Source organism: Rhyacophila brunnea, unplaced genomic scaffold, assembly GCF_057557595.1.
Source record: "Rhyacophila brunnea isolate RB1 unplaced genomic scaffold, BYU_Rbru_1.0 scaffold_2, whole genome shotgun sequence".
NCBI lineage: Eukaryota > Metazoa > Arthropoda > Insecta > Trichoptera > Rhyacophilidae > Rhyacophila > Rhyacophila brunnea.
The window spans coordinates 45,128,758-45,155,410 of NW_028232859.1; the positions used below are offsets into that span (position 1 = coordinate 45,128,758).

Sequence of the window (26,653 nt, forward strand, 5' to 3'; positions counted from 1 at the left end):
GTGTGAACACGGGCATTGTCCTGATGAAAGAGGATTTTTTTCCTGTTTAAATGAGGCCGTTTTTCTTCAATTTTGTTTTTTAGCTGGTCCAATAAAGATGCATAATAATTCCCTGTTATTGTTTTTCCTTTTTCCAAATAGTCAACGAAAATAATTCCACGTGCATCCCAAAATACAGTAGCCATAACCTTACCAGCTGATTTTACGGTTTTCGCCTTCTTTGGACATGGTTCGCCTTTCGCAATCCACTGCTTTGACTGTTCTTTCATCTCAGGAGTATAGTGGTGTATCCATGTTTCATCTACAGTCACAAAGCGACGAAAAAATTCATCCGGATTGCGTTGCATGAGCGACAACAGGGCTTTAGAGGCCACCACCCTATTGCGTTTATTGTCGACTGTGAGCAAACGCGGCACCCATCTTGCAGAAATTTTTTTCATGCCCAATTTGTCATGTAAAATAGAAATGACGCTACCTTTTGAGATCCCTGTAACCTCAATTATCTCACTCAACTTTAATCTTGGGTCACTTAACACCATATCGTGGATTTTATTGATCATTTCTGGTGTAGTCACCTCTACAGGACGTCCTGAGCGTGGTTCATCCTTTGTTGATGTACGACCACGTTTAAATTCATTTAACCAGTTATAAATAGTTGCAAGCGAAGGAGCAGATATGCCGTGAACTAAATCCAACTCATTTTTTATTTCCTTTGCTGTTAACCCTTTTATATTAAAATGTTTAATAACAGCTCTACACTCAATTTTCTCCATTTTCCATTTTTCCATTTTCCACAAGCAAATTTTTTTTTTAAATGTACGAGAAACAAACAACAACCCGACCAATCTGATTGAAACTTCGCAGCATACTGAATCGGTAGTGCCGCTGCATGAAAACAAACCGCTTACAGTACTAGTCGCGCCAGCTGTCGGCTTTTCTAAGGACTTATTGACCCACCCTCGTATCTATATCTATCTATATCACATTTTTTACATGTGAGATGACAAGGGAATCACTGTATAAGTGTATAACATATTATTTATTACAGTTGTCATCAAAAAGTTTTTGGTATCGCTAACACTGAATATTGCTCAGAGTAAAATAGATGAAGTTTACTATATCAATTGTGATCAAAGATGCCAGATCTGACATTAGATTTTGCTGTAAGAACTGGGAAACCATAACATTTTCAAACATAGGAAGAGAAGTATATGTTATGATGACAGCTCAAAATAAACATACATTATTTACAATTTAATTGTAGCTTCACCTTTGAATTAAAAAAAATATAAATTATTTATTGATTATTAAAAACATTAATGCATTAAATTGCATCTTTCGTATTTTGTCCCATTGTTGTCATAGACATATGACAACAAAATCAAAAATAAATAATTGGTTTACCGTCTTGGCCTGTGTTATTAACCCATTGGAGACAATTGGCGTCAATTTGACAGTTACATGTAAATTATACGTAAAACATTTCATTGTGGCACAGTTTGCCGTGAGTTTTCTTATCGGAAAGAGATGACCGTATAATATACGGTCTCCAATTTTATATGATTCAATATGAACATTAATTCAATTTTCATAGCTAATTTTGGCAAAATTCATGAATTCAAGAATGAAATCCTAACCTAATCTAACCTAACAAATAATCCAGTAGGTATATCGGCTATTTTCAAAATTTGTTTGCTGCGGGTTCCCTGTAAAGTGTTAACCGACAAGAACCGTGTTTTATTTAGACATGAATTTTATTTCAGTACTACATATACGGCCATATATTTTCGATACAACATTTTTCGGTGAGGTGTGATATGGCAATATGACGCCGCTTGTCTTTAGTAAAAATGTTTTATTTTTAAGATATTTCTTAAAACCCTAGGTACGCATATTTAAAAATATGAGTTTAAATTGAAGTGTTTCAATACCTACACAAGTTTTGGAAACATAAAAGTTGTAGCAGTTTTAATAAATTCTCCACTTTTTTCTCCTTTTCTGGTGGTATGGTTAATAAAATACTAATTGTAAAAAGAGAATCGTTATTAAAATCAATCATTTAACTAAAAAAAAAGTATGAAAAGTATAAAAAACTAAAGTATACAAGAAATTAAGTATGTATCTGGGTACCATTTCAAAAACAATAACAATATAGTGTTATCTATTTAATCCATATTTTATGAATAATATGAACTCATTTAAAGATCATTGCCTTGTTGAAACAATGTGAACACTCACGCAAAGAGCTCATTGTAATAATGATTACAGAGGTAGTTTATTTTTGGCCTATGTGAAAAAACTAGTTGGCCTTGGAACTATGCTAGATTATTATCAATAAAGAATAAGAGTTGTTGGATTGGATTATAGGGTTTTAGAAATGAGCAGTGGTTCTGAAAATGTTTTCCACGAAAGGCATCTATTTTTTAGAGTTTGAGATATTATAATTTTTTAATAATTAAAAAAAGAGTAAATTACTATTTTTGGTACTAAACGCAGGCCATATTCTAAACAGAATGGAGGTTATATAATAAATAGCAGATTTTTTTTACGACAAATGGTTGTTAGATACACTGAATAAATTTCATCGGGTCCTTGCTCTGGATCAAACACACATATTGAAAAACAGCATGTAATTTTTTACAGACGCACTACAGCACATTTGAATAATTAATTTGTTCCAGAAAATAATAAAAATCATTTCAAAACCCATGGACTACCCATTTTATAAGTTTATAAGCAGAATGAGTATAATGCTTAATATTTAAATGTGTATGTCATTATTATGACTGTTTGTTCATATTCAATATTTTTTTGGTAAAATAATCAAAATAATTTGATAAAAATATTTTTTTTTTTTTCGACCATGTCCGATCCTGGTAGGATCATATGGGCCTCCACAGAGTGGAGGTTTGTATTGACAGATTTTGTAATATTGTGTAGGTACTTTTGCAAATACCTAAGATCAAGACTCGATTATTACCTACTAAAAGATGCTACTATTTATTGCAATATTATTTTTTTTTTCCAGTGAAACCGTATATTCGGTTCGATTGCAAACTGGAATATCTGGTTTAAAGCAAAGTTACAAAGTAACAAAGGCATACTGCAATATAAATTTACTGGAAATACAAAAGACGAGAATTAATATATTTTACCGATATTTTTATATTATGTTATTGTTTTAAATGAAAATAAAAAAAAGTTAATTATCATTTTCACTCCTAAGCGGAGCATATGGGTCTTAACAGGGCGGAGATTATATTAATAGATTTTTACCATGTTTGCTATTCGTTCAATCCACTGTTCCTCGTCCTTGAACTGAATCAAACACAAATTAAAAACATGACATAAATAGATAATATGTTTTTTTTTCTGTGATTTTATTTTAATTGAAAGATAAACTTACAATTAAAAAACTCTACTTAACTAAAAGGATTTCAAGTTAAACACATTTATTTATCAGTCAAGAAATTTCTATAATTTTTAAATCAAATAAAAACTGAATTATTAAAAAAAAATCAAAAAGCACATTCAACAGGACTTACCATAATAAGACGAATTTCCCTTAGTAGCACTACATTAGGCTCAAAAAGTTCCCCATTACTCAATTTAATGGGAATAATTTAACAATTTTGAATCAATTTAAATAATAACCACATAATTTGGATGTGCAAAACGGCGGAACCTAATTACCTGTTGGCCTCATATATTTTAAGGCATGGAGACTTCCTGTCGATTGCCACCAAAATTTTAAAATGAGCACCACTGTAAAACAAAAACTGGTTTGCGTTTAAATTTGGGACATTACCAAACTGCCAACCGTATTCGTTATTAACTAGCAGTGTTTCTCAAAGTGTCATCCGCTCCACCAGTGAACAGGCAAAAAGGAGTTTTTGTTTGCATGAAGGAATTCTACTTTAACATACTGTATACCTTCATATATTTTTTTTTATTAAAAATTTATTGTGAATCCTTGCTTCTTTTTACAAGATGGGTCTTCATAAAGATATTGAAATTTACTTTGATAAATAAATCAACCAATTGAATTTTAGGTTAAATGGTTAATGCTGAGATTGTCTTTGATACATTTGTTGTTAAAGATATTATATTTTGCTAAACAGTATAGAAGAGACCTTCTATAGAAACCATGATGCTTTTAGATGTGTTTGAAAATAATTTACTAACCTAGATTTTCATGCAAATAAGATTTAATGGTTTTGAAACAAACTTTTGGTTAATTCTACAGTTTAAAATAAATAAAATATTGTTTCAAAAACATTATGATGAACTTGTTTCTACTATGTAAATGATAGTTAAATTAATGATATAATATTAATATATTATTATGTTTCATTTTGTTCGTCTATATTCTCCCAGATGGCACATAAAGCCATCACGCTGTGAGATGTACATTTTTCAAGGATGGTTGTCAACTATTTGAGAGGGTGAAACTCCATGCTCTCACGGCACAGCCCTTTGGATTCTACCATTGTCGAACACGGTTCTTTACTTTTCAACGATGTTACAAGAGCGATCTACGCAAGTTTTGATGATGCAAGAAATATGGTACATGACACGACCTTGTGTTTGCTTTATGCTTTGAGGTCAGAATATGACGTGTGATACTTTGTGAAGAAATTTCATGTAAGTAGGTACCTACCGTCTACTTAACTGTAAAAATGGTATTGATATAAAAGGGTACTTTGAGATATAGTATGTGTATAAAACATTTTTGTCACATCTAAAACAATTACATTTTTTAAATACATTATTTCTACCGAACACTCGATGATAGGTTTTCAAAACAAATTATTGTAGTGTTATTTACATTACGCACTGTCATTTGCATTACGCACTGAAGAATCAATTCCTAATTAAACTAGTATACAAATATGTCTCACACCACACCAAATTTTGTTCTCATAGGTAGCAGTATTGGGCAGCTAGCATTCAATTTAAAACATAGCAATTTAATGGGATGGGTGGAATTGAATTCCTACTGAATTTTTTTTCCAAATCAATTGTGTTATTATAGGCAACAATCATTCTTCACATTGTAACTTGTCACTTCCTTAAGCATTATAATGTTATATTATGTCAATGTTTAGTAATAACTCTCCATTTTGGTACTTCAATTCATCTGTCAATTGTTTTATTATAAAAGGTTTTAAAAAATTTCCGCCAAATGGTCGCTAATGTAGTGACAAAATCAAGACTGTTGAAATTATTTTTATAAAGAGCAATAAAATTTTATTGGCACCCATAAATTATTGAGAAAAGTTAGCATTTCTCAATTTTTATTTTTATAAGATTGTGATTGCTTACCACAGCAAAACTTCAAAGTTTGCGGACCACTGATCTGAACCGTTTAAGTTTCTGGTTATATTTTTGCTCAAATAACGGCAAAGGTAGAAGAAATGTAAATTGGTATTTTTTCTTCGCAGGCTTCCATATTGTGAAAGTTTTTTTTATCAATAAGGAATTGTTGGAAATCATTCTCCCAATGTGTTGAAGTCTTTGCTCTTAAACACATTGAAAAAACAACATGTTATTATTATTGCTAGACGTGGGATTCACACCTGTACTTACCGTTTTAAAAATACACTCTACCAGCTACTACTCTTTATGGGGCTAAACTATAATGTTTAGTAAAAAAAATATTGTAATTTTTTTTTAAATTAAAGTAATTTATCACATTTTTACTGAAAAATATTTTCAGTAAAATTCATAAGTGAACCCTGTTGGAATCATGAAATTGGTGGATGATGTATATCATATCTGATAACAAAATTATCAATACCAAATATAAATACTTTAATTTAAGAAGATGAGTGCCTATGTACCCTTATTAAATCTTATTGATTGATTGGTGGCCCACATCACTCCAGTCTGTACCACTATTATGTAATGCAGGCTGTATAACTGCCAAAAAAAGGAAAGTGAAAGTGGGTCAATGAAATGTTGCTCTTTGTCTGAGCCAAGGCCACAAAATTTTGAGAATCATTGAGCAGATTATTAATACATACACCATCTTACCATATTCACGTCTTCCACTGCCTGTATTTTTTCCTTAATATTAATACTAATTATACCGTTACCCAAATTTTGAGTTCAGTTGATCACAGCAGTTCATTTGCATGGCATCTTAGAATTTTTGAGAATGTTGACAATTGTATTGATCGGTGTGTTGATTGTTGTATCAATTTTCTATTTGATAGATTATTGTATACATAATACTGAAAATGGAAAGTTATTCGATAAAGTTCACGGACCTGATGGTTTTCCAGTCATTGGAAATGTTCTTGATTTTATCCATGGACCCGGTATGATAAACATTTTTTTTATTATTTTAATTGGTTTTTTCATGTAATTTGTTTTTTATTATATTATAATATGTTAGGGTGGATAGATTTAGGAAATGTAAAATTTTTGGCGGGAACTATATTTAAAAAATTGTAATTAAGCACTGGCACCTGTTGATACATTAAAAATTTGTTTTTCAAATCAATTTATTCAATATTTTATTTTTAAAAATACTTAGAAAAGACATATCGGAAGAAATAGCATCGATACTGAACTATCGAATAATATACTTATTTTAATAAAAATATACTATTTAGATATAAATAAATATAAATATATAAAAAATGTTGTGGGTATTTAAAAACAAACAAAATTTATATATGAAGCTCCTAGTTTCAAATCCCCCTAATTTGGTTTTGAAAATTTTGAGTTAGATATGTATTTAGATGGATATTTTTGTTACCTATATGATGGCCAAAGATTAAATTTTAAAAAACGCCAAAAACCGTCAATACATATGTATGTTCAAAAATTAGGGTAAATTTCAAAACCCGCTAAAATAGTTGGGTTTTTTTTTCAAATACCCCTAAAATGGATAAGCCAAAATACTCTTTAGAATGTACGAATTAAACAATAAATACATAAAGTTCACAGATTTAATAGATATGAGTTTTTCTCATTATTCTCAAAACTACCAAAAATCATTTTAGGGAGTTTTGAAACTATGTGCTTCATATAGTCCTGCGGAATGGCTGTTTAACCAAATTTGAAGCTTCATTGGTCTAATCTTTGTCAGGCGGCCTTTCATCCGGTGGCTCCAGGTTCGACTCAGTGGGAACACAATACATTTATGTGATTGTTTCACTTCTACTACTGTCATTGGGGGGGCATGACATGTTGTAGTATTAAAAAGAATAATATTATAATATCTATATTATTTTTTTTTATTTAAAAAAGAATTTAAATTTTACGGTGCATATTATTTATTTTGATATGCGTTAAAAAAAATTATATTACTAATCACACTGCGAGGGTTGAATATTTTTGATACGTCGACTAAAAACAATAAAATTGTCATATTATTAACTTGAGAACAGTGTATTTATAAATTGATATATTATTTACTAATTTATTTATTAACAGAATATTAACATTCAATTAAAACAAAATGCTTACTTATATGCTCCATCTGGCACTAAAATGTTAAACAAACTACGTTGAAAATAAATGCATGGTAATCACCAATCAGCATTTAAATTTTGTATTAGAGGAAAATTAGTATTGAATTCACAAAAGAATATCAATATTGATATTATATTAGAAGAAAAGTAGGTTTTGATATATACTCTTTTGATGGGCCTATAGACAAATGACAATTTTATTACAGCTGTGGTTTTTGTGTGACCACAGGAATTTGGTTTCAGCCTAATAATTATTGTGGAAACTAGAAATATTTTTTTGAAACAATTTGTTATTGCAGCAATCTTCTGTCGACCGAAATAATTGGTCATTTAAAAACATGATATTCAACTGTCAATTCAGAAATAATTATGATGTCTTTCTTCTTTCGTTGATCTTTTTTTAGGAAATAATTATTAAGAGATTTTGATGTTCTCGCAATAGTTGAAGCTAATGATTACGGCTAATACAATAGACTGCGTAGTTAACTGTATATTTTACGACACACGCAATTACTGTTTCAGTGTTGCAATGTCAAATATGTTATGAAAACAATTTTTTTTTACCGATAATTATTTATACACGTATTATAAATTATAAGTGTCCTGCCAACCTTTATCGAGACATTATGATAAAATATTGAAAAAACAGAATGGATTCTGGTCATTGGAAGATTTGTAATTTTTGTGATTGTTTATTCTTGTTGGTTATTCTTAATAATGATCGTTTGGTGTTTTTGGCTGCCTACATAATAATATTATGTAGTTAATATAATATTATTGTCAATGGTTTGTCCTTTCGCAGGCAGATATAGTTTCATAGCTATGGTTCTGACACATATTAAACATACTACTATCCATTCATAGCAAATTCAAGTTTCAGGGTTTTTCTTGGCAAAATCTGCACATTTAATAATCTACAGATTTGACTGGATTAGTGAGTCTTAAATTGTTTTGAAATGCTTGCGGTTTTTGACAGTTGATATGAGCGATAACAGTGTGAAGTTTGCTACAGATAAATCCAATTATACAATGCAAAGTGTCTTGCAGCTAATTTAATCGTTAATCCTCTTCTTAGCATCACTTCAGATAAATCCAAGTATACAATGCAAAGTGTCTTGCAGCTAATTTAATCGTTAATCCTCTTCTTAGCATCACTTTCATAAATTTAAGCTCTATCTATATACTATTTTCTTATATAGTAGGTGTTGTTCAACTTCTTTGGTGTCAATAGATTCAAAATAAATTTCAACAGATATTTTTCATCTTTCAATAAATTACCAATTTAATATAAACCGATTATAAACAATTAATTGAGCTGTTGAGGATTAAGAGGCCATCCATGGACTGAAACCGTATGCGGTTTAGATCCGTGTGCCATACTAAACTTATGATGTTTGTTAATGAAAATATTATATTTTCACTACATTTGTAAGTGTAAGTGTATATTATAAACGAATATGATCAGATGCTTATAATATACTTTGTGAAAATATATTGCCATGAACAGAAGAGATAAGCGTAGTATGGCACACGGTTCTAAGCCGCATACGGTTTCAGTCCATGGATGGCCTATTAATGAGTGCATGTGACATATAATTAAATAAGAGTAGGGACCGGTTCAACGGATTCAAAAATTTAATTGCTTTTTATGAAAAGATATATTTAACCATTTTATTCCCATTTGCCATAATTATTGTAAATCCCATGATCATGGTTTATAAAATGTTATTATTTTGATAGCAACTGTACCTATAATTATAATTTCAATGTTTTCACTTGACGTTTCCACCTTCAAATACATTAATAAACATATGGAAATATCAATATTTTATCATTGAATTTTTATAATAGTAATAATGGACCATTTGTGAATGAGATATCATTTACATAATGTTTGTAACAGTTATAGAATTGCATAATTAACCTTGCAGTCGATTTACTCAACCCTGTCATCGGTGTCATTGGTGCTGTGGATTAAATTTATTCAATTCTTAGCACCTCAATTGATTTTATTGATTTTTTTAAATGTTCTAATTCCACTTTTAATATGCGGAATGCACAGCCGTATTCAATGTGTATGTACATACTAGGTATTGATGCAAATTGGGATTTTAAGTTATCATTAACTCATTCGACGCAGACGACATGGCTGCCTTGTCTCCGTTAAACGGCCATTAGATGCAATTAGCATGTTATTTAAATGTGGTAATTAAAAATTAATCAAAAGGTACACAATGATTGTGTTAAACACAGGAATTTATTTGATTCAATTATTATTTTGTTTCAGTTCATTTGTTCTACCAGTTGAGAACATTGGCGAACGGCTTCAATTCGCAGTTCAAAATGTGGATCTTATCTCGGCGTTTCCTCACCGTTTACAATCCTGAAGATATGAAGGTAGGTATCTAATTTTTTTTAAATGTAACTTTCATAATAATATGTAATCATAATCTGATAGCTGTCGTTTAACATTTACCTTGTTATGTGTTGCTTATTTTTTACTCTGAGCAACTTTCGCTGTCACCTAACCGTAACTTTTTTCACACATACATTTCTTTGAGCAGTGTTCATACACCCAATGCTTTTTCTGGGGATACATTGTACCTACAAGTGTGTACTTATGTCAATATTATTTATTTGAATAGCTACATACTTTTATTTTACACAAATAATTTGCTTTTACTATACTGTTTAAATATTTAATGATTGTGATGACCCTAAAACACAGTGTTAAAATTCACGATTATTTGTCATAAAAATAAAAATAGTATGTGTGCTAACTTTCGCTTGTTGGCAAGTTGTTGTAAAAATACAAACATTTTATTTGCTTTGGTATATATGGTTGTATATGGTATTGCAGTAACTCTGTGATATTATGTAATTGGGAAATCTATAATTACATAATACAGTCGAACTCGGTTATTACGATCACGGACATAGCGAGATCTCGGATGTAATGAGGAAACATTCGTTTCTTCATACATTTATTCCCTTTTTAAAACGAGCTACTTATCGGATATACCGAGCAAAAATATTGTCAAAAACTTTCTTAAAACTTAATGTGTCGATCGTTTAAAAACACAACAAAACGACCCTAAGCAATAAAATCCGATTGTAGACCGATGCCACTGGGATCGTATTACGTTTATGACACTTCACGAGCCTAATACTACAAGGTTCTAAGTGTTTGTCCTTGAAAAAATAAACTCAACAATGAATTAGTATTCTAAGCTGCCACATTGTTACTTTTGTTTCGTCAAGGACAAACACTTAGAACCTTGTAGTTCTCCACTCGCGACTAGGTAAGTGTCTAAATACCTAATTGGTGTTTTCGCCGACAATATTGAAAAAGTATCCATCCACGCATATGGTTGAAATTTTATGTAAACAATCCAAGCTGAAGTCAGTAGGTACCTACCAACGTTCATTACAATAAACTTCTTCTGTAGTTTATGAATGCCATACTTGTTTCGGGGAAAAATTCTAATTGTGTATTTTTGTTTGAATTGCTACTTTTTGTGTTATGTGACCGCTAATTTAAAAATACCTATTTTCTGATATAACGAGTATCGCTTATAATGAGCAAATTCAGTCGGTCCCATCTTCCTCGTAATAACCAAGTTCAACTGTATTGTAATACTGTGGTATATCAAATATTTATAGTGATGCTAGTTATATCTTATTATAGTATATTATATCTTATTATAGTATATTATATTGTAGTATATTATAGTTATTTATAGTGATACAGCATCTGTTATTGATTGATTGCAAATATCAAACAGTACACTTTGCCACACTGGTGATTAGCTAAATCTTAAAATTGACTTGTTCCAGACTATATTAACGAGCCAGAAGCACATTACAAAAAGTGAATTGTACGAAGTCCTTCGGCCATTCCTGAAAAGCGCTTTAGTAACAAGCACGGGTGAGTTTTACAATAATTATCACAAAGTACTCATCCTAATAATCTAAAAAATTAAACACACAGTGACATCTGTTTAAATAATTATGAAATACTAATCCAAAAATTATCGGTATTACAGCGATTTTTGTAAGAGCTTCGCTCTACATTCAACGTGTGTTGTTAAACATATGCAGCCTGTCAGATACTGCCATAATAATATCATAAGGCATAGAAAAGGTTAAACAGCAGTATTTTTAGGTACGTGGACGTCTGAGGCACTGAAAGGTTTGGAGGCTCCCCTGTGAACATTTTTCCTGTGCGATAAACCACCATTGGGTATTACAATACAAAAATAGGAATAATAGGATAGGTTACCAGGAATTTGAATGCACCCATTATTTTTTAAACTAAGATGTCGATAGTTTTCAACGAATCAACTGTATCGTCTGGCTTACGGAAAACTGTCACTGCTCTCAAAAGTTATAATATTCATATTCCTTCCTTTGTTTGCCGGCCCTAAGCAACGCATGACCTGCCTACCGACACGGGACTTCACTGTCTGGTAGTGTCCACGTATTGTTGTTGAATTGTTAAATCCACTGATGTGACAGCTTTGTCATATTTTTTTATATGCAGGACTCTCTCAGTAATTCGCCAAACCAAAAACCAGACTAGTGTCCAATTAGTGAAAGCGGCGGATTATAGTGCATACATACAAAATATGGTAAAAATTAAAACAGGTATTTCGTAAAAATAGTTTTTTTTTTGAGAAATTTGTACTAGCAAATAACGGTTTTATTTATTATCAAAGTCGACTATTTACTAAATTATACGTATTTATAAACTAATTATTAAACAGTTAATCACTTGACACAACCAGTTGTTCAGTGAGGCAGATATTTTTGAATGGCTTAGGATTCCTGGCTTTCCCTATGACCAAAAGCTTCAGTTTGTGTGTCCCGGTTGCATTGGAGCACGGCATAATTATTGTGATGCGGTCCTTTGGCACTTTCCTCCCTGGTACATTTCTTTCTTCGCGATGAACGTACGTTTTACGAAGGAGAAGTTTCCAAAATAAACCTGTCTCATCTGCGTTGCATACTTGTACACAGCGGACTACTAAATTTGACAATCAAATACCGGCGAATTATAGAGCTTGATTTTGTGCTTTCAACTAGTAAAAATAACGGCAGATTATAGTAGTTGTCGGATAATTGAGCAGCGGATTACTGAGAGTGTACTGTATTTTGATATTACACCACATAGTTTGATAAAAGTCATGTACCATCAAAATTAAAATATAACTAATTAAAGCAATCTGTTATTTAACATGTCTTATTTTAATAACACCATAATTCATTCAATATACGTAGTTATCACTTCAGACGTATTTTAATGATGATGTCCCGAACTACATGTTTTATTTGGGATAAATCAGGTTATTAAGAGATGTCATAAAATATTTTTTTTGTCTCTCCTGTAATATTTGAATTATCTCACATCGAAAGTTTTAACCGTACTTAATGATATGTCGATTGTAACAAAATTAATTCTACATAATAATTATATTATCAATAATGTACCGACACCTTTCTAAATTCTTTTAGTGATAGCAAGCATACATTTAAGAAGGGCAATTATGATTGTTGTAACATGCATATATTTTGAATACTAAATGTCTTAATTAGATCAAAGGCTCTCAACTGGGCTAAGATCAGGACAATATTTATAATCAAGAAGATCACAAGACCGTTTTCACATTTTACAACGTTTTTATTAGGTCATATTCTTATTTGTACGGTGGTTGTTTGTCCGGTACAAATCTTGCAATCGATTTTTAACTAACTTCCCGACTAGCTAGACATTTAAAACTTTTAGAATGTAACAGAACACGATGCCAATGCACTTTTTTTTAGCCATTTTTAAGTAGAATTAAATTCATTTTCAGTTAATTCTGTTTTGTATGAAAAGTTATTTCGGAAGAAATCCGTGATCCAATCCACTATTATTGGTTGCTAGGTCCTAACAACTAAATTATTAATATATTCGTGCGTTACTATGGAAATCAATATGAGTGTCAAAATGACATTTCAGTTTTATTTCTGTCAAATACAATTTTTTTTGATCGTTTGAGCTAGTCAAGTCAAGTTTATATGATTCAACAGAAAATTTAAAAACGTTGTATATAAAAAGTTCTTTTTATCTTGTAATTATTTACTTATGACCCAACGAATTTACATTAATTTAATAATCGTTTTAAGTAGGTATGTGATATTTTAAATGTGTGATATTTTAATTTTCAGGCGAGAAATGGTGGAAACGCAGAAAAATGCTCAATCCTGGATTTCATTTTAACGTTCTCACTCAATTCTGCAAAATTTTTGATGAACACAGTATTCAAATGATTGACTCTATAAAATCAGATGGTACTGACGATGGTATAGATGTTCTTCTTCATACCTTACGATTGTCACTAGCTGTAATAACTGGTAAGAAGATCAAAATGCATGACACTGATAAGATAAAGAAAAACTGTCAATATACTCTGTGAGTTACTAACAAAGAGGTCTATAGCAAGAGGAAATCTTATGAACTCTTAATGTTACAACTCTTCAAGGATTCAGTAACATTCGTACTGTGGTTAAATTGATAGCCATATTTTTTTTTTATATAGATTGGCACATTGGCACATAGTGTCTATTTATAAATAAGCTTTGGCAGCTATTTTAACATTTTGTACACATAACATAAAATATACTGTTATTTGTAATTCACCAACTCTAAATCTATCAATTCATAACATAAAATTATTCCGCCCTGGAAAGTGAAATTAATGCACTAACTCTCCAAGAATTGCCTTTTTCAATTAGCAGTAAGTTCATAATAAGAAGTTTAATCGCAGTATGTCCACCTGTTAAATAATGGAATTACTGACGTTTAGCTATCAAATTTACATACCAATCTATTTGTAGAAGCTGCCATAGGAACTAAGTTGAGTCCAAACAGTCCCATATTAAATGAATGTTTAAAAGCCTTTCAAGATATTGGAGACTGTTTGATATACCGTGTCCCAAGACCGTGGCTTAGTAATCCTTGGATATTCAATATGACCACAGCCGGAAAGCTACAGTACAAGGCGTTGACCTTAATAGAAAGCTTTGTTTCAAACGCTATAGAAGATAGACGGAAATCTGAAATATTTTCCGAGTTAAAGAATGCATCAAATGCGACTGCCGATGATGAGAGTAGTAATTCGAGGATATCAGCGGTAATAGATTTACTGTTGATAGCTGAATCAAATGGAGAAATTGATGAGCTCGGAGTGAAAGAAGAACTCGGTACATTTTTGGCTGCGGTTTGTAATATTTTTTTAATCACCTTTTAATCACATTTAAATCACAATCATTAATTTTATAGGTATTTAAAACACCCCAATTCGTTAAATACAAAGTTTTGATTCTACTGATATTTTTATGGTGTATATCTCTTAGGAAGATAAATAAAACGATGAAAAACCACTTGTTTCATAATCAAGATACTCAAATCATTATTTAAACTCATTATTATGTATAATGTTGATGAATTTATCTGATAATTTTAAATAATCAACATATGGGTAGGTACCAATTTTTTTTTTAAAACCTATTTTTTTAATTCAAAGACAAACTTACAGTCTCTAAAAAAAACAGGTATAAAATGTGTCTTCCTTGAACACTTTCATCTTATTATCTTTTTTATGGGAATTTTTATCATAAAAATTTTGTTTTCTCAGATTTTTGAATAATTCATAGTTTTAATGTATTTTTTATTTAATTTAAAACAGTTTTGCTTTGCAACTAGTAAGCACCCTCAATTGACGCCACTCGTATAACTTCATAGAATTACTTCACAAGCTAGCCGTTTGTCCCATTGTTATTGTGAATAATTGACATCGATTTTAGACTTTTTAATGAAATATACAATGTGAATATAATTAATAAAACTTATAAACCTACACTAATGGTTAATTTGGTATGGTTGTTGGGTGTATTATTTAATATTATAAAGTTAGTCCAATGCAAAGACAAGTTGTAAAAATGCATTTCTCTTATCTATCATCCATCAAAAAACTATATTCATATTCAAGTGCCTAATTAATAATGTAACTATGCAATTGTCCAGTCTAGATGACAGATGAAGTGATTCAGTACAAAATAATGGTTGATTTCATTGGATGGTGTGATTTTTCAGGGTCAAGATACAACTGCGATAGCTATATCATTCTGCTTGATGTCATTAGCAAACAATAAAGATGTGCAAGTAAGTAGAATTTCATTTCAGTTGTTCCATTTAGTTGACAATTAAATATAGGTCCCTATGCATAGTAATAACATGTATTAAAATAAGTCGACTTATATACTAGTTGATTTTCGGAAAAATAAGAAATAAGGACTAACTAACTAAACTTACAACGATAAACGGGTTGCACGACTGACAGTGTAACAATGAAACAAAAGTGAAAGATGCCATCGAATAATTACATTTTGCAAATAGAGATAGTAAATAATATAGTTTTGGGCAGAGCAAGATTGTATTTAATACCAATTACATTTAAAAAGTGACAACACTTCTAGTTACGATGGGTGTTGTTGCCATGTTGGTCACTGTTTTACTCATCTGCTATTGCACTTTTATCTGTGTATAGCTCTCTTAACTAGTTAGTTTTACATAATAACGACATTCGATCAAGTTCAAAAATGATTAAAAATGCGTCAACCTCCTAATATTATGTCAAGTTGACTATGCATACATTTATTTCAATTTGAGATTGTTATCAAATCCATTGATTTAATGAAAAATTATTACATTTATAGGTGAATCAGTCTAAAGTGTCACCTTCACTTTGCTGTACCCACGATGCCACTGTAGAATGATTTATCTATATCTTAATATCCATTTTGAAACTTCTCTCTTTTATTAGGAAAAAGCTGTCAGGGAAATTGATGAAATCTTCAAGGACTTTAACGAAGACAGTCCGGTGACAATGGTCGAACTCAAACAAATGCAATACCTGGAGAGATGCGTTAAGGAAACTCTGCGACTGTATCCAAGTTTTCCTTCAATATCCAGGCAAATAAGCGAACGGGTGCAGTTAAGTATGTTGTAATATCAATAACATCGTCACCATTCGAATTCTAAATTTGTCTTACTTTGTGCTCTTTATACCTGTTAAAAAATCTTCTACTTGTCTGACCTCAATAAACTGTGAAACAAGTTCTACACTGTACAAATATACACTGCTCTGTGCCTCCTACATAATCTCTTAAGGTGACGCATCAGTGAAACGCCAAATAATTTCCAACTGTACGCGCGACGAAATTTTGTACTCGCTTCGCATTAATGGAGGGAACGTCGAGTCAGACACACGTCACTTTGCTGCGTGATAGCGACGGGCCAATTAATTCTAAAATCGTGTAAAGATGACTAAAAACGTTACCCATTTACTTTAAAAAGAAAACATGTCAATGAATATATTATTATTGTTACTAATAGAATAATAAACAGAACATAAAATGGACGTATGTTGGATTTATATGAGAAATAATATTTCGTTTGACAGGCGTCTTTTGCACCCGCGACCCGCAATCCGCACATCGCCTGGCAACGATCTTTTTAGACCGTGCCTCAACTAATGCATGGCCTTAAGTGGAATTATAATATGTTCCTGATATTTTTCAAAACCAGTGCCCTGATTGTTTTTTTTATTTTGAATATGACATTTAAACTGTGACATTTAAAATGTTGGGTAGATACCTACTTTTTCTGAAATGAAATAAAAAAGATTCTGTGGGCGACTCGCAATTTGGATAAATGAGGTTAATGTGATTCGTGTATTACTTTTTCTTAATATTGATATAACCATTTTATCGTGATATCTGTCATTTGGGTTTTTATTGTATGTAACTCTTATTATTGTTATGTTTGTTGAATATTTTTATTTATAAAATATAAAAACTGTTTCATCATAGGAGAATTTTGATTAATTTAATGTGTAATTTTTTTGATATTGAATTGGAATAATTTAAAGAAAATATAATAATATCATAAATTGTTTACAGACACCAAAAAGAAGTGTCATTTTCTCTTTCTTATAATATGTTTGTACATCATGGCTGAAGATCATGACACACTTAATTTAATTAATCTTCTGGTCAGCCTTCTCCATAATCTAGATTTTATTGCTTATATTAAAATAATAGTCTTAAATTTTAAGATTCAAAACATGAACTTGAAAATTATGCAACCATTTACATATTAATAAGGTGACGCATCAGTGAAACGGCAAATAATTTTCAACTGTAGGCGCGACGAAATTTTGGACTCGCTCGCATTCATTGAGAGAACGTCGAGCTAGAAACACGTCACTTTGCTTCGTGATGGCGATGGGCCAATTAATTCTTAAATCGTGTAAAGATGACTAAAAACGCTACCCATTTACTTTAAAAAGAAAACATGTCAATGAATATATTATTATTGTTACTAATAGAACAATAAACAGAACATAAAATGGACGTATGTTGGATTTATATGACAAATAATATTTCATTTGACAGGCGTCATTTGCACCCGCGACCCGCAATCCGCGCATCGCCCGTGCCTCAACTGATGTACGGCCTTAATAATAATATCAGTCCATAGCAAACAAATTGAAGAAAATCTTCTTCTATAATGATGAAGCCTAAACATATTGCAATGAAGCAAAAAATGAACTCTAGGAATACTGCACTAATTTTTATGCAAGCTGGAACTTGCTTGAGTGATTTTTATAGGGAAACCACAGAAGGCTCCATCTGGAGGAAAATTTACCATCTTAGGTCCATATTGCAAAAGAATGAACAACTGAAAACGAGATATTGGACCCTTTATGAAAATGTCAGCTAATAGAGTATTTTCTCAGTCCATATTATGTTACATTTTTTAAAATTGGCTCTACAATCCTTATGTGGATCTGGACTGCTTCATGAAGAGGTTTTTTAACTGATTTTTGTTTTACAAGAAATGAATGTCAGTCACTCGCTCAAACTATTAGGTCCATACTTTGGGTCCAAACACATATTGAAAAACAACATGTGAATTTTTGCCAGACCATCCCGAGCCGGGACCCACGACATTATAAGTCTGACGTCTAGCCACTTGACCATCGTGGGCTAGCTTGTAGATATTCTCCATTTTGTATACAATGAGCATAAATAAGCGAGTTGTAATGTACTAATATTATGTGTATTTTCTGCTTTTACTATCGGTTTTCACTGACGCTAATTGTCTTTTGTTTCAGGTCAATGCACGGTTCCCGCAAATACAATATTTCAAATGAGCATATTCGACCTGCATAGAAATCCAAATATTTATCCGGACCCTGATGTATTTGATCCTGACAGATTTTTGCCGGAGAACTGTTTAAAGCGGCATCCGTTTGCCTACATACCGTTTAGTTCTGGCCCGAGAAACTGCATAGGTGATGATGCTTTAACCATGTTATACTAAAGTATTTGGCCCAATGGCCTATGTGCTCAATCTATTTATTTATATGGTGATAGTTTTCCAATGACAAAAGAAATACATATCTATATTGTGGTGACAACATTATGACACAAAATTAAGCACAACTTAATTCTTGTTGTTTTGTCGCCTTGTTTACTATTTCCACTTCATCACTGTCAAGATTAGTGAAACGGGAGGTATAATAATCTTCAGTATTTAATATTTAAAGACATTTTCTTGCATCTTCTATATCAGGGGGGGGGAACTTTTTGGATGTAGGGCCAAATTCAAGAATTCAAAATGAGCGGCGGGCCGCAAGTAAAATACCATTTTTAGATTTATGCACTATTTATTATCACGAAAAATAAACATTACAAAAAAATTAATGAGAAGAATGAAACTGTTGTACATTTTTTAACATTTTTTAAAATTCAGGTGTTAATTTTGTAGTTGATATTCTCAAAACTGCTTGTAAATGGGCATCGGAGATATTTGATTGTGAAGAATTTTTATTGAGGTTCATGATCGAAAATGTTTGTTCACATATATAGGTTGATCCGAAAATAACGTACATTTTTCTTACTTTAAGTTGGTCGAATTTGTCTGAATTAAGAGCATTGTAAAATTTGAAGATTTCTTCACGACGATGCAATTCTTTTAAATCAGTGTCACACTGCAGATCAATAATCTCAAGTTGTAGCTCTGTCGGTACACTATCAATATCTATTGAAAATGGATCGCGTACTATTGTTAAACTTGTCTCAATTTTTCGAAAGTCACCAAATCTTTGTCCATATTCTTCAAATTTATATTCTGGTATATTCAGCAACTTCAAAGTTGGAAAGTGGTCCACGTTGTTATTCGATATTTGTCAAAGGAATAACTTGAGTCTTAATTGAAATCCATTCAAACTTTTTACCATATCATGGGCATATATTTTTTTTCCTTGCAACGCGGAGTTAAAAGTATTTAAATGTGGCACGATGTTCAACGTAGAAAATAGTGGTTACATAGTGTGAGACGAGACGCAAAGAAGTACTGAGATAATACATTTACGAAACAGCGAATTATTCAAATTTTAATCTAATGTCAATATTTTTAAAAAAATATGTAAAAAAGTTATTCGTAATCAGAAGCACAATTAATGAAGGCGGGCCGCAAAAAATTACCCGGCGGGCCGCAGTTTGCCCCCCCCTGTTCTATATGAACAATTTGATAAGCGCAATAAAATCTGATAATATGCTGCTGTATTTGGGACAATACACTTACAAAGATAGCTACTCCATAGAATGCTGACACATGACAGAAATTAATATATTGAAAAAGAAATACTACAATATATATTATTTATATAGGATATTCATATGGTGGCAGCTGATCAATGACACACGAAACACAATGTCACACAATGATACATAGTCAGAGGTCAAGTCTGAGAATATAGAATTATTTAATGAACATAGATAACTCAGAAATATACCTATTTGAAACAATATTGGGCAGGACTTGAATCCGCATCACAATGAAAGTAACCAATAACTATAAATCTGAGATGTTATCAAATTTTGTTCATATCAGCGATCACCAATCTAGCTATTAACAATAAGTAATAATCACAAAAGATGAACGCCGATATTAAAGAAATTTTACTAAGTATTTGTTTTTTGCATTCATGTTTTCAGGCCAAAAATTTGCTTTACTTGAAGCAATTTCAGCAGTTTCCAGAGTTCTTCGGAATTATGTATTGGAGCCAGTGACTAAACCGGATGATATAATTTTTATGGGCGCTCTAGTATTACTCACTAAAGATCCAATTTATGTAAAATTTACCCCACGGACTGATAAGTGATGAATAAAACACAATAAATAATATTTTTTTCATCACTTTCTTAGGTATGTAGAATAAGTGTATGTTGTATACTGTATTATATTAAAGTTATTAGGTAGGTATTTATTTAATCGGTGGATTCGTGTATTGAGAGATTTTTAGGTCATTTAAACTAATGCATTTATACAAATTGTATTAATTAGATACAATAATGTTGTGAAAATATTACTTACTTGGTGTTAAATAAACTAAATATTTGAGAAAAAAATTGTTTATTATTATTCCTTCGTCACTATTTTATGAGCATGACATCCCATGATGGGTACCGGCTTCCTCCAACAACTTTACTCTCTACCTGTCATGTTTTAATATAAATCAGAGTATTTTGACTATATAGAAAGGGTCCATACGCCATTTCTATTGTGACATTTGAACACATCTACCGAACGAATGAAGCGTGGTTAACTTGGTAAACTGTACAGATATTAACATCACTAATTTGCCATTTTTGATTTGCTAACTCAAGCATGACTACCACTTTTGATATTCATTGTGTGTACGCTGTTTTAATTAAAATAAAACACAATTACTTATTCCACATTATTTAATCCTTTCGATGTGCATATAATTTAATTGCGGCAGAATTTGTTTTAAATTAATTTTAGGCATGTTTAAATGCCCATCGCACATGGTCAACGCAGTATACAGGTCCAACAGGTGTCAGGACCAATCAATAGAATGGGACATTATCAACTGTTGAACAACATTCAGTTTACAATGACCTATTGAAGTGGACGAAACCAATCCTAATGATTATTAGATAACATGGAATAAATACTACATATTATATTTTATTTTAATTAATACAAAGTCTTTCATAAGGGGGTATTTGGACGTAGTACACCACATAGTCTGGGCGGGTTAGTGTGTGATTTTCTATCTGAGTTTTCATTAGAGTAGCCATTGTCTCTCATTTAAAGGCCCCAGAGTTTCGCTTTCACCCTTCTCTATTAGCTACAGGGCTATACCATCCTAAAATACACACTATCTGCATTGCCTGAAACGATATTTGTTGGTGTCCATTATATAGCGTCTCAGAAGTATATAATGTCTTTCCAACAAATGGACAAGGAAACAGGTAGAGTACGCGTTATGAAAGAAATCGCTAAGCAAATGAAATGGCAATGGGCTGGATATGTTACCCGGCGAATGGAAAACCATTAAACAGATGCCTGACCAAAAATAAATGGATCGACCCCGGCTGATGATTAAAGAAATTTACACTGTTTACTTACTTTAGCATGTTTAGCATGCAGCTATAAACATTTTACATGATTTTTCAACTAAATAATAACGCCAATGTATTGTATTATTGAATAGTTATCTACTCACCCTGACTAATTGTCTTTCTATATGTCCCGCGAATTCCTTTCAAATGAACCTGCAATGCGAAGTCATTTGTAGCTAACCTAATCAGTAGACTTAGAGTAATGTTTTTAGATTCACTTTCATAATATGTTTAGACTTCATCTATGGGGAAGAAGCTTTTTTCAACATTTTTGGTAATAACAATAATAATATAATTATTATGATGTCACATTATTATGTTTGAATATTTAATAATTATGTGTGCAATCAATTTTAATACCTTCCTGTGCATTTTTACCTCGTACAACATAATTAATCACATAGTATTTTATGTAGCTTTGTGAATGATTAAAACCCACTGGCCCCAGTATTAAATTCATGTGGCAGTCAACAGGAAATGTATCAGTGTTGTTTTGGAGGTAAAAGAAGTAAGCGTGTAAATGTGTACTGAATCAAGGTCGGGGGCCTCCTTTGCAAAAACAGATTAACACACTTGAGTAACTTAACTTTATGACTTACCTACATTAATTCGTAATATAAAGTCAAAAATTTATTATTTGCATATTTAAATAATATAATATACATATGTGTGAAAGTTATAGTATTATTATTTTAAATATTACCTACTTTCTAATTTTTCTATAGTAGTTTTAGTTTCTTATGATAATATTATTATTATGTTTTATTTTTTAAATTTATTTTGTATAATATTAATTGTTTCAATGTAACTTATCTAGTTGTTGATGATAGAGAAGATCTTATATGAAGAAGCCATTTGCTTAAAAAAACACAATCTGTTGATAAATAACTCAAGAAAATTGACAGCACGTGTTTGAGCTATTAAATTCCAGCAGGATTATGATAAATATCAATTATTACCCCAATACCACCTGTCACATTTTCATACGTCTTCTCTCTGTCTCCATTATTTATCAAAATACGTTTACGTGTATGTTCTGTCATACTATCTGTGTTCTGGTGTTTTAGACTCAATTATTTGTCTGTGAGCATCAGCCTGGCGAATCTTTTGAATCTTTTGTAGAATCTCCTGACTTTTTCGAGCATGCCATCGCTGAATCCATTCATTCGTCAAACGGTGACGCTGAACTGAACTGATGGTTCTTCCTCATCCATAATGTTTCTATTTTTTGATTGAATGTTTATTTTGCCTAAGGTTACAGTAGGTTAAAACTCCATATCCATATTATAATTAGGTACCATTAAAACTCTTGGATAACACACTAATTTCTCAATACTATAATAACTTGAAATGCTATTACCGCACAATAAACAAACTATTATGAGAGTATCATTCTTTTTAGTTTTTTTTTTCCAACTGAAGTGTAATGAAAATCAGTGTAATAAAGAAACGATCACCGAAGTTAAGCAACATTAGGCGCGGATAGTACTTGGATCGGTGACCGCTTGGGAACACCGCGTGCCGTTGGCTTTCCTTTTTGCATTCTTCAAAACATTTTCCATTATATTTATTAAATCTTCTCTGTCTTTTGCGTGATATTTAGTGGAAATTCTCAGTACGGCTACCAAATTTAAACACAATTATTATGTAAAATCATCAGTAGCCTGATGATGAGTACCTCCGCTACACGGAAGTACATTGAAACATGTATATGTCTGAGAGCGATTGAAGACACATATCCACATTCCAATGTAGTTCCATGTAGCGGAGGTACTCAGCATTTACCCACTAACCAAATATTTTTTTCAAAATTGATTTTTTTACCCAGTCTCTCAAAAGGTTACCGACCACTGATGTAGATAGTGTTTGTTACTTTTTATAATTAAATTAAGCCCTAAATATTAGATAATAGTCAAAAAATATTCATTTATTTATGAAATATCTAAAATTATGCCATTAAACCATACACAATTATAGATATTTTATAAATAGAAGAATATTTTTTATCGTCAATTTAGTCTAGTATTCACTTATTAACGTATATTTGGTTAAAAATATAAATTGATAATTTAAGAAATACATATTGGTAATAAAATAAAATATAAAAATATTTGTCGGAAGTTGGATTCGAACCCACGCCAACAGAACTTCAATTCAAAATTACTGCAGCCTTGGCTAGGCCACCGTGTTTATTGCGATGATGTGAAAAATTGTAATAAAATAGTAATGTTAACATTTCTGCGTTACATTCGAATTTGTGCACACAATTTTAATATCATGTCGAGCGGTAAAACATATGAAGCGCCTAGTTTCAAAAGCCCCTAAAACGATTTTAGGTAGTTCTGAGAAAAATGAGAAAAACGATTTTAGGTAGTTTTGAGAAAAATGAGAAAAAATCATATTTATTAAATCTGTGAACTTTATGTATTTATTTTTTAATTCCTTACATTCGAAAGAGTATTTTGGCTTTCCATTTTAAGGGTATTTGAAAAACACACCCAACCAGTTTAGCGGGTTTTGAAAATCACCCTAATTTTTGATTATACATGTTGAGGGTTTTTGGCATTTTTTAAAGTTCAATCATTGGCCATCATCAACAAAAATATCCATCTAAATACATACCTAATCCAAAATTTTTCAATAACCGTTTTAGGGGCTTTTGAAACTAGGCGCTTCATATATATGGTTATTTTATCTTATAATTATACAAAATATGTCACAAAAACTGTGTAACTTTATCAGTATGCAAAGAACCGTAGTGGAAGTAAAGATAGAATTATAACCACAGTGATGACGAGAATTCCGTACACAGTTGCCATATGTTTACGATGGTTCCATGAATAAATAGAACATGAAGAAACAGAATGGTGACAAAATAGAACATGAAAAAACAGAACAGTGACAAAACAGAACATCGATAAATAGAACTGTGACCTTTCAGGAAAATATATAACATTTAATATTGAAATTGTGGTATCTCTATAATATGTTGTATAGATTTTTAATAACATAGGTTTTCAATACTCCGTAAAAAAATCAAATTATATAATTTCTGCATTCCTAATCGCTGGAAAGCCTCAATTAAAGGGACTCAACTTGGTGTTGCCGACAAGCTAGGTATATCTCATCTTATTCAATTTAATATGTTCAAAATGCTTGGGTGACTAGGTACAACGAAATAATGCGTTTAATTATTCTGTGAAGTTGTGCATGATTACCAAAATCAAGTAGATAAATTGAGGTTTTTACTCCGAATGGTCAATATGCAGTGATTATATAATATATTTCATTTATAAACTTAAGTTTTAATTAATAAATAGATACAACAAAAATGAATGTTTTATTTTTCCCTGGCTGTTCTGTTTTGTCACCAATCTGTTTATTCATGTTCTGTTTTCGATATTGAAGAATACAGCTTTGTAACTGCTCTATCAATTTGGCTTCCGTGGATGCTTATATTTATGATTTGATTACAAAAAGGATTAATGAAAATAATCACTGTATATGTTTTCATAATTTAATATTATTATCTATGTAAGTAATGCTTATAGGCTTACAATTTACAGGCCATTGAGATTAATTTGAAACGGACAATTTAATAACCTTGCTTTTTCATTGATTAAACATAAATTTTTCTTTATATCATAATATAACCAAAAAATTAATTATCTTATCAATATTTATTATTTGATATGTTTTATCAGTGCATTTAATTATATCTTTTTACTTACAGAGAACATAAATTGTAAAATTACGAAACGCCGAAGACGTAAACAAGATTTTTAGTTATTTTTTATTTACGTTCAACGATAACACACTTTTCAATTGTATAATCTGTAGTAAAAATATAAAGCAATGTGGGTTTTTGTGATTGTTATACTGTTATTTTTATGGTATAAACAATATTCTCAGCAGAATTGCCCCGAAGCAATAATCTTTAATAAAATACCTGGACCGAAAGCATACCCAATAATAGGGAATATCTTCGATTTCTTTCATGGACCCGGTAATTATTATTTTGTATTAATAATAAAATCATGTAAGAATTCAGTTTCTATTGATTCTTAAACTACACTTTATTTACTTAGTTACTGATTTATAATGGAGAGTAGCTGAAGCACCTACCCGGCACTGCTCGGTTGTAATGTGTACTACCTAGCTATACTATCTATAATGTTTTGTTTTAAGATGATGGGTAAGATTAGGCTCAATAAACAATTCTGACAGCAGAAAATAAACACCAGTTTCAAATTAAAATATGTGAACAAATACACATACATACTTTCTATTTTATATAATAATATATAGATAGATGAGGCATTAAATATTAGGTATCAATTTAAATCATTAAAATGTTTATTTTCCATACTTACCTAATCAGTAATAATACTCTTTTTTGCAGGAACATAACCTCATTCAGATAATGTGCAAATATACATACCTAATAATATGTCGGTGTTTTAGGATCACAGGGGCGTAATTTTACAAAAATGTATGTTTTGAGTTAGCCACAGTTTTGATAATGCTGTAATCATATTCATTGGTGACCCAAAGCTCTTTGTCATATATTTATATCGGTTTACAAGATATATTTGAGTGTGCTTTATTTAATGAATTCCATAGTA

At 31.0% G+C, this 26,653-nt stretch overlaps 2 protein-coding genes across 6 annotated transcripts in view; both read left to right on the forward strand.

Annotated features, from left to right (window-relative positions):
- The window catches only part of LOC147072384 (cytochrome P450 4C1-like), a 40,578-nt gene extending 19,577 nt beyond the window's left edge, over positions 1 to 21,001 (forward strand). The window contains exons 1-9 of one of the 5 annotated variants that reach the window (XR_015070713.1): positions 4,506 to 4,644; positions 9,772 to 9,881; positions 11,322 to 11,412; positions 13,695 to 13,880; positions 14,364 to 14,746; positions 15,622 to 15,690; positions 16,352 to 16,521; positions 18,707 to 18,886; positions 20,595 to 20,731. Coding sequence is in view for 2 of the 5 variants with exons in the window: in XM_085947713.1 (XP_085803839.1) it covers positions 9,828 to 9,881; positions 11,322 to 11,412; positions 13,695 to 13,880; positions 14,364 to 14,746; positions 15,622 to 15,690; positions 16,352 to 16,526; positions 18,707 to 18,886; positions 20,595 to 20,761 (1,305 nt within the window). In the remaining 3 variants the exon portion in view is untranslated. Of the gene's footprint in view, positions 1 to 4,377; positions 4,645 to 9,771; positions 9,882 to 11,321; positions 11,413 to 13,694; positions 13,881 to 14,363; positions 14,747 to 15,621; positions 15,691 to 16,351; positions 16,527 to 18,706; positions 18,887 to 20,594 lie in introns of those variants that run through there. The other 4 variants (XM_085947712.1, XM_085947713.1, XR_015070712.1 and 1 more) reach the window with 4 other exon arrangements.
- Positions 21,002 to 25,766: 4,765 nt separating this feature from the next.
- LOC147072385 (cytochrome P450 4C1-like) overlaps positions 25,767 to 26,653 on the forward strand; it is a 17,280-nt gene continuing 16,393 nt past the window's right edge. Inside the window, exon 1 of the mRNA XM_085947704.1 lies at positions 25,767 to 26,034. Coding sequence (XP_085803830.1) covers positions 25,884 to 26,034 — 151 coding nt within the window. The 5' untranslated portion in view covers positions 25,767 to 25,883. The remainder of the gene's footprint in view (positions 26,035 to 26,653) is intronic.